Genomic DNA, 9,577 nt, shown 5'->3' with positions numbered 1-9,577 from the left:
ACTTTTGATATCACAATTACGAGAGATCATATAAAAAGTATATTTATTTTTCAACATATTTATTGGAAGAACGTTACGCTAAACCATAGACCTGATCCGTGGCTAACCCTAGCATTGATCGTATTGTTCAAACTAGGAAGACAAAATTCGTTCTATGTACGAATTCACAAACATATTCGTTGGGTCCATTTTCTCCCTTATTGCGCACCATTTAGTCCATTGCGGGTAAATCTTGACTAAGTCGCTCCCTCGTAAATTGTGAGCCTGAAACCAAAAGGATTGTTAATTCAAAGGCCTATCTTCGCGTAGATAAAGGCGGGTTACTTTAGCCCAATGTGGTCTCCCGTCGGCTTTCATCATTATGTCTTCGTATCCCGACCAGTACTTTTCGTAAGCGACTGGGAAATTATACGGTCTACGAATACCCCACGTCAGTAGCGGAATAACTATTAAAAACCTATAGCCTAATTTAATTTTATATACCTGTACATGACGATATTGATGAAGCAAGTGTCCCTGCCGCTACAAGGACTAATATAAAAATCGTCCGCTTTCACGAAACGAACTTCAACGGCGATGTGCGCGTAGACATCGGGGTTTGATTCCAACCATTCCTTTAATGACACGAGAACAGTGGCCGTTCTAGACCTGCGGATTTCGGGCAAATGCTATCGATAACGACGCGAAAACTTTATAAAACAAGGTTAAATTACCTATCGATCGCCCATTCGGTGACGTACTGCTTAAACCTACATTCCATACTCATTACGTTCGCACTTTCGCCGACGAACTGCTTCGCTTTTGAGTAGAGCAGTCTGTACGTAACTCGGTTGACGATAGGCGTGAATCCGGGAATCATGGTACTAAGTTCGGGTTAACGTGACTTTATAGGAACCGATTAATGAAATATATATATTTGTACTGAGATTTCAATTTACCCCAGCCAATACGCAAATTCGAGAGAATAATAACCGATGACGTAATTCCAGAACCAATTGGAACACTTTTCAAACCTGGAATATTTCGTCACGGGCTATAAGAGAATATCGAAAATGTAATCGAGTTAGAGAGTGAACGGTGGAACGCAGTTGATTGAGCTTACCAAAGGCGTTCTCTTTTGGTGAATCACGACTACTTTCTCCGTGTGAGGATACCAATGGAAGTGGAAATGCTCGGACGATTGCGAGTGCACGTCCAAATTCTCGAGGACGTCTCTCAGTTCGGCGGGGTAGTCGTTTCTAAGCAGATTGTATTTTGGTTCACACTGATAAGTGAGGCTGATTACGATACCGACGGCCCCCAAACCGCTAATAACCGACAGAAACAGTTCTTCGTTTTCTGTTCGGGAGCAAGTCAAAACTGCACCACTCGCCGTCATCACTTCCATTTCCAAAACCTTCAAAATCGCGGTGTAAACATTAGATTTCTGGAACGGTTCGACGCTATATACTATATAACCTGGATATATTAACTCGCTTCGGTAAAGGATGTACCTCAACTGGTAGATTTCTACACCGAGCTCGCGTTGGTTATTTGTTCCATGCCCATGGTAACGTTAGATCTAAAGGAAGTCTATCTCAAGCGATATTACTATTCGTAACCGTAACGATGGTTTTGTTGGGTCTCGAAAATGACCTATGGTTAGGTGGAGTGGATAATAAAATCAAACAGTTTTTTTAGCGTTGAGGTATACGCCTTAGCGAAGTTTTTCAACTAATCTACTTGTCATATTTACAAAAGTGCCCATGTGTCCAAAATTGGCGCCGCTGCCGTGGGTACAAGTCGAAACGGCTCCGGCCAACGTTATTTCGGATACGGAACCTAAACTTTATGAACGCGATATTACATAAAACGAAATTGAAACTTTTAAATTCCTTGGACGTACATGGTCAAGTTGAGATTGTATTCGGGCAGTTTTTCGTTCAACGCGCTCACTTTTACGCCGCCTCCAACTTTGGCGGAGCAGTTCATACTATCCGCCTAACAAAGAATTTACCATTAATTCCTCGCACATTTTATAAAAATAAAAGGGTAATTCTCACTTCAATTTGATCAAAATGTTGTAAACTAATTAGATAATCACTGCAACACGCGATATCGGATGGAGAATGTCCACATCCCACAATGCGAACCTTCTTCCGATCATTTTTAGCAAATGCTAGAATCTGTTTTAAGAACATTATAAATCAGACAAAAACTATAAAAATAATAATTAGCCGTGAAAAACGATTTAAATTCGCAGAAGCATTTATTACGGATATTTACGACGCGACGTGTAAAAAAGAAATTTATAAAAGGTTTTTTAATTAATGATGTTGTGAATTTAAACCATTTTTTACGTATCGTTAATTCAGTCATAAAAATATTTTCTTTTTAGGTAATATCAGACGCTAACACATGTGGCAAACCATCAACTTTTGTTGAAAGTACAAATAATTTAAGGCATAAAATTTGACTAAGAAATCTACTTAAGTTAACATCACACTAATTGTATCAATGCACGTTTCGCGAAAAGGTAGGAGTTAAATTCAGGGTCTAGGTGTCAAAGAGCCACAAATAAGTATCAAAAAGTCTTTTTTATTTAAAGGAGTTTTATGCTTTGAAGCAGATATAGTAAATAGCTGCACTATCTCTGCTTTGAAGTGTCCTTAATAAAGGTATTCACATAATTATCAAATCCGACTCACGAGCCGTCTTGTTAAAAAAAAAAGCTTGCTCCATGTCGCATAACGACCCAGCGCGAAATTTAAACAGTTGCTACAAATTGTTCCTATACAGTTCATATCATATTATCATTGTTATCTATGATCTATGGCCTAACATTCGTTGGCTTCCTATAGCGACGCGTTACTCGGGAAGTGGGTTTGGTATATCAACCAAGAAGTTACAATTCAATAGATTGGAAAAGTAGCTCTTACCTGTCTCAGTTCATTAACTGTTTTCGGTGCAAAATAAAGCTCCGGCGAGCAAGTGAAAGTTTTGGCCCAATTATGAAATATAACACCCTGTATACCTAGTCCCTAAAGTTAAAAAAATATATTTTTTTAAATAATTTTTAATTATACAGAAAAGCAAACTTACCATTAAACTCATCTTTTGGAAAATTATGGTAGTTAAAATTATTTACACAAAAACCCAGTATACCGAAAATTTATCTTTACATAAACGAAATGTACCGTTACATAACAGAATATGGGTCTCCTATGGCCACCCGAAAATTAACATACGATTAAAACAGCCAGAAGTATAATAGTATACACCAGCGAAGTTGAGGTCAAGTGTGCTTTAAAATGACGACATACTACTACACAATCTCTCTTTCGTAGTTAACTGAGGTTATTCATTAGGCGAAACGACCTTACTCGCCGATGAGGACTATCTTATAATCTACACTGGCTAAAGGTCAAACCCGTGACGAATCAATAACTATAGATGAGGAAAGTGCCATCTTTCGGTATATTTTTACAAAAGGCACGTATATAATCTAGATGGCGATAGTGGCTCAAGGGATCCACGAATTCGGCTTCTGCTTGCGAAGTTGTTAAATAAACAAGATGGTTAATACCACTTTACACAAATGAAAGCCTTATGGATTTTATTTGTGGAGGGGGTGGTTTTCTTGGCATTGAACTAGTGTTTATGCCATCCAGATCAAATTAAAAAAAAATTAACTTTTTCCACGCGTTTTGAGTTATAAAATGACAATTGTTTTTACTCAAAATTAAGAAAATTAAAAAATTATGTTTTGAAAAAAATATTTTTCGTATAAAAATAAATTGCTGGAAGATTTTGGTGAAAAAAGATTTTGTCGGAGACCCCGAACCCCTATTCCCATAATCCTCGGTGCTAGTTGAAATCGCACTTATTAAGTGATTTAACTACTTAATTTTGCCCATAGGTGTTCTCACCCTACATTGGCCATAAATGTAGACTACTGTAAATTTCGATCATAGCAGCCGCATTTAACAATTACACCACTGCCATCTCCGTTGCTGAACTACAAACAATTTATTGGTCCGACGTCGAAAACCAATACTAAGCAGATTAACAAAAAAGAAGACATATTGTAGATTTGATCTATTCTATTATCAGTTTCAACAGGTCAAATTATCAAAAAATGCCCAATAAACTTGTCTTCCAATCCACATAATTCGAATTCTTCCTGACAAAATAAACTGGTTTTTGCCATATGAAATCTTTCCAAATAAAAAATTAATTGCCAATTCGAGCTGGAAATAAAATAATAATAAATATAAGGAGGGCGTATCGCCTTCTAATGGTCCAATTATTTTTAAGATGATGATACGACATTGTAATTACTATTACAGAAGGAAAATATTGTTTAAAATATTTAGTAGATATTCCTTAGTCAATTTAATTTTAATGATTTAGCAGAAGTATTTACAAAGTATTCTTGTACGAATTAAAGGTAGCCATTTTGTTGGTAATCTTATCAAAGCGACAAAACGTACGAAAACTAGATTTATGCTATAATTTTTTTAAATTAATATCGTTGCCCTAAACAAAACCAGGTAAGATTTTAAACCCGGGTTATTTAAATAAAATACGAAATGACGAAAAGAAGTTTGGCAAAGTTTATCATGATCCCTTTTCGGTATCAAATAAAATTACAATTTTCGGTCTCCCTTTCAAATGGAGCTGCTCGAACAATTTTTTAAAAGGCAGCAGTGGCGGACTGGCCATAGTCTTAGTCGATAGCTACGCCGCAAAATTTTCGTTTTGAAAACGAAAACATTTGAGAGAGTTGGCCGTTTTCGGTCTATCGAAATCTGGCAGCCTTGCCTGCCTTCCGGCCTGTATCTCCATACCGAAAATGGCCGACGATTACGCCACTGAAAATATTTTACTAAACTGATCGGCGGCGTTTTTGAATTATCGACTAAGACTATAGACTGAACCTGCCCGATGGCAAGTGGGCCCCCTTAAACAGGATAGCGTTATAGTTGTTAAGGCCTGGGCCCTTTGTCTTCTGGCAACCAATAATATTAGACCCAGTCCGCCACTGTAAGGCAGTTAACCATTTTTAACGTGAAAAAATTTATAATTTAAGAATAATTAAAATCCGCAAACAGACGATTGAAACTGTTGATTACTAAGAAATCTACACGAGCAAAATGGCGGCATTGTACGGTTCATTCTTGTTGAAATTACATATTTATTATATCTATACTTGGAACTGCGTCATTGATGACGTAGGGATGCAAACTAAGTATATGATGCAATAATTGTTTTTCTAGCGAAACGCATTTAGAAAAATTATCGGGAAGCTGCGAAGGTACGTGTTACTAGATAATAACGTTGGCGGTCAATGGCGGATTAATACAAGCCGCCAATTTTGAGTCAAGATATGGTTTATAATTGAATTGAATGATTAAATCTAGAGGTCGGACATTTGCCTCTTTTGTACCGGATTTTGAATTTTTTTAAAATTGACGATTTTTTTATTGTGGATTTGTCATACAAAGTCTAAAGGAGCGAATTTCTGGGTTTTAGGATTTGTTGATTTTATTTCCAAATTGTGTATTATTTTGGTATTATTAGAAGTGTACAATATAACTGTTTTGAGAGAAGTATTAATCTCCCTATAGGCTTCGAGCGTAGACATTATAGCGCCATCTGCCTTAATATCAGTCAACTAACTATGTAAAGACGACTTTTCAATTTCTATGATTTTCGGTCGAAACTTTCAGCTGTTGCGCAGAGATAATTTTGAACGAGCAGACAGCTTTCATTTATTCAATTTAAAACTCGGCGGCCATACTTATGACAAATCTTTAAACATTTAAGTATACTTATGACTAATCTTTAAACATTTAAGCATACTTATGACAATCTTTAAACATTTAAGCATACTTATGACAAATCTTTAAACATTTAAGCATACTTATGATAAATCTTTAAACATTTAAGCATACTTATGACAAATCTTTAAACATTTAAGCATACTTATGACAAATCTTTAAACATTTAAGCATACGCATGACAAATCTTTAAACATTTAAGCATACTTATGACAAATCTTTAAACATTTAAGCATACTTATGACAAATCTTTAAACATTTAAGCATACTTATGACAAATCTTTAAACATTTAAGCATACTTATGACAAATCTTTAAACATTTAAGCATACTCATGACAAATCTTTAAACATTTAAGCATACTCATGACAAATCTTTAAACATTTAAGCATACTTATGACAAATCTTTAAACATTTAAGCATATAGTGCTAATGTTATTTCGTAGTTTCCAGCTGTTTTTTAATACACGTTTGGGAAGAAAAAATACGGGATTTAACCAAATGTCCGACCCCTCGGATTACGTAATCGATTACAGATCTAGCACTACCACAGCGTTTAAGTGGTTAGCCCTTCGGGTAAATATCTCTAATCGACGTATTGTTTACATTTTACGCCTTTAAGCATACTTTTCTGATAAGAGACTTCTGGTATTACCCATTATAAATTTATTATACATGAAGTGAATCCTCAAATCGATGTTCCAGAGGCTATTTGGAGATTGCTACAAAGTACAAACATCGCGTCGTGTCGAAGATCAAGACACAAAATGACTTTTTGACCTTCGCAAGAATGGGCCCCAGGGGATAACAGTATGGGGTTCAAACTTTGATCTCTTCGCAGTTCCCCTCCGGCTTGATTTTGGCGAAGGTGGGGGATTGGGTATCGGGGCGGCTTTCGCCTGACCCTGAAGCGAGGCAGCCCGGTGCCGTTGACGAGGTGTTCGAGAATCCACTCGCACGAAAGTGGCGGGTGGGAGCAATTCTCGAAGCCCACAGCGGCGCGGAGGGGGGCGAAATGCCATTGACCTCGTCCCGAAGCTAGAAAGAGAAACCAACCGGTTCAATGGGAGGAAATCTACCCTCGATAGAGGATTTACAACTACTTCGTTGCCTGTCCACTTCAAGATAAATACCCCGTATTTATCTTTCGAAACATTGCGAAATTTGTTACATTTGTGAAGTGTTTTTTCGAATATCCTGTTGAACACAATCAATTCAAGTTTAAGTAAATTACACACGCGTATGTTCCGCATTAAGTACACTTGAATTGAGAGAGATATATATGTAAATACATACATTTTAAATATTATATTATATTATATTATATTATATTATATTATATTATATTATATTATATTATATTATATTATATTATATTATAGTACAATATAATTATATTGTATACTTTTTCGCGTATTTTATCATATTGTATACAAACAGAGACAACGGTTTGTAGAATTCATTTCCAATTTTCAACAGGTTTGTTTTAGCAACCAAATATAATTTCACGATTTCTAGCTGTATAGAAAACTTGTAATTAATTGAATGGGGTCTTTGTCGTGACGACCCTTTCTGGTAACGAGTGTTGTCGAGTACCGCTATTTACATTAAGGAAATGTGCCGAGAGTAAATTAATATCCCACTTATTGTATTTAAATTTCTATAGCTAACATTAAACAATAATCTCGCGAATCACTATTACCGCGCGAACTTTAAACCTGACCTTCAAAAGACCGGAAGGTCGAGAGTAATCGGTTGGGAAAACATTCCCTTCGTGTTTAAGATCTATTATAAGTATATTTTAAATATCGCGAATGCATTTCCGAACGGGAAGTCATTGGTCAAGATAAAGAGTGTCGAACGTTGTTTAATCAATTGGCGCATTGGTCCCGTTAGTTTAGGGATGTTAAAGGGGCTCGTTTCGAGGGCTACGGTGGTGTAAATCAGCCGTTGAGCGTTTCGCTGGCTGACTTAGGAGTCTTTCCGTTTTCCGGTCTACGTATTTTTTCTCCATTTGATTTTTTTCGCTTCAAACTAGTTATATATTTTTTCAGCCACGCAGTGGTGCTCGGGAGAGATGGTGGGTAGGCAACGAGGGAAGAAGAAGAGCCAAGTTCAGGGTTAGGATGTTCGCCGGCATCTCTCGCTAGTTGTGGTTCCGCTCTAAACGCTGGCACACCTGTTTGATCTCCTGGTGTAGCTACCCCTTTTTTGCCCCTCACGCGCAGGTGGATCGATGCTGCTCGAACGTTTTCTGCTTTGGCCAAATGGATAGATTCGGAGATAACTCGTGACACCGCGAATCGAACCCCTTACCATTTAAGTAGTTCTTTTTAAATATTATTAGTAACACGCCTCATCCGCCACCGAGTGCGCGTCTAGTATAGTAACGCGTGGCCGAAGAATCACAGATTGACAACTCGAGACTGATGCGTGGTCCTTGGATTACCTTGTTCTAGTAGATTGTGCTTGAGAAGTGACACCGTGACCGGATATGGCCGCTAATTCGAACTCTTTAAAGGCGGACAGAATTCTCCGGATTCTGTCGGTCTTCATCTTCGTCATCCACTCTGTCAATAGCGAAGGTAATTAAAAGATCTTTCTTTCCTATTGGTTCTATTGACTACTGGTAAACCTCACTCTAGCGAGCTCAAAATTTCCTTAATTGTATTTTTGAATCCAAAAACTGAATCAGAGTATATTTTGTTTGATATAATTGGCTGTCTTTTCAATCGAAATTACTTTGACTTGGTTTTGAATAATAGCGAAAGTAAATGAACTGAAGTTATCAGACTGCCCGTGTTGGAGGCGTTTTCCTTATGAAGTTAAAGGGGCTCCAAAGTTCGGTGGCGAAATGTGTGTAAAGTCAGTAAAGTGCGAAATTTACGGTTGACTCTGCCCGCCTCTGCCAAGGCCGAGTGAGGGGTTGGGGGCGAAGGAAAAGCATGTCCAATTTTCTTTTTTTTTTGCCACCGAACTTTGGAGCCCTTTTAAATTTTGACCTCGAATTGGAAATTTTGGTCGCTCCTAAGCCAAAAAAATTTTGTTTTCATGAAACCATTTTTTTATACATAGAAATAGCTTTACCCACAATTCCCAATTGCAATTTATAGCGTCAAAAGACCGGTTGGAAATTAGCGGAAAATAACAAAAAAAGCGCGCGCTCAAATACTTTAACCTATTGAAACATCAGGCTCGAAATGTTACTGAGTTTTCTAAAAACCCTAAAATTAATTACTATACACCTGTAATATTGCCAGGCTATTTTATTTGGGTGGTGGAAAAATAAACAGTGAAAAACCGTATACTTTAATTGAATCCCTCGGTGTGTCGAACTGACCGGACAAACAATTCATAACTATTTCAGCGTCGTTATGTTGGGAAAACATAATTGCGACATTATTTAAGGTGCGCAACTTTATTTTAAAAATGCACGCGCGTAGTCATAACGATGCCTCTCGATCTCAATTTGGAATGCAATATTTATCGCGACCACCAATTTTTAGCCACCTCCTTTCTCTCACGCAAAAACCTTTACTCGAATAAGTAATTGGAGAATACTCGTCGATTACCGAGGACCAAGAAATTGCATATTCGGGTAAACGATTACTCGAATAAGCTGCTCTCTAAACTCGTCGAGTATTGGTTTTTTCTTTTATCGTTGCTTCAAAGTTCAAAGTTTTCCCTTAATCAAGTACTCGATTTCTTTCTTTCTTTTTTTGCTAGGCTAATACCCAAGGCACCACCTTATAGGTC

General features: G+C 37.2%; 2 protein-coding genes across 2 annotated transcripts in view; one reads left to right on the top strand and one right to left on the bottom strand.

Moving 5' to 3' along the window:
* Positions 1 to 3,378, bottom strand: LOC149947645 (L-gulonolactone oxidase-like). Its single transcript, XM_090171400.1, has 11 exons — positions 3,082 to 3,378; positions 2,919 to 3,020; positions 2,043 to 2,165; positions 1,886 to 1,980; positions 1,736 to 1,826; positions 1,103 to 1,396; positions 939 to 1,033; positions 714 to 863; positions 484 to 648; positions 325 to 415; positions 1 to 264 (listed from the first exon to the last, which is right to left on the bottom strand). Exons 1-11 carry the CDS (start codon positions 3,091 to 3,093, stop codon positions 133 to 135), a joined length of 1,350 nt encoding a protein of 449 aa, XP_090027526.1. The 5' UTR covers positions 3,094 to 3,378; the 3' UTR covers positions 1 to 132.
* Positions 3,379 to 8,315: 4,937 nt separating this feature from the next.
* LOC149947644 (uncharacterized) overlaps positions 8,316 to 9,577 on the top strand; it is a 39,133-nt gene continuing 37,871 nt past the window's right edge. Inside the window, exon 1 of the mRNA XM_090170924.1 lies at positions 8,316 to 8,406. Coding sequence (XP_090027050.1) covers positions 8,316 to 8,406 — 91 coding nt within the window. The remainder of the gene's footprint in view (positions 8,407 to 9,577) is intronic.

This window comes from Leiobunum rupestre, chromosome 4, assembly GCF_980474605.1.
Source record: "Leiobunum rupestre chromosome 4, qqLeiRupe1.1.hap1, whole genome shotgun sequence".
Taxonomy (NCBI): domain Eukaryota; kingdom Metazoa; phylum Arthropoda; class Arachnida; order Opiliones; family Sclerosomatidae; genus Leiobunum; species Leiobunum rupestre.
The sequence above is the reverse complement of the archived record's forward strand: the minus strand, read 5'-3'. Positions and strand labels throughout refer to the sequence as shown.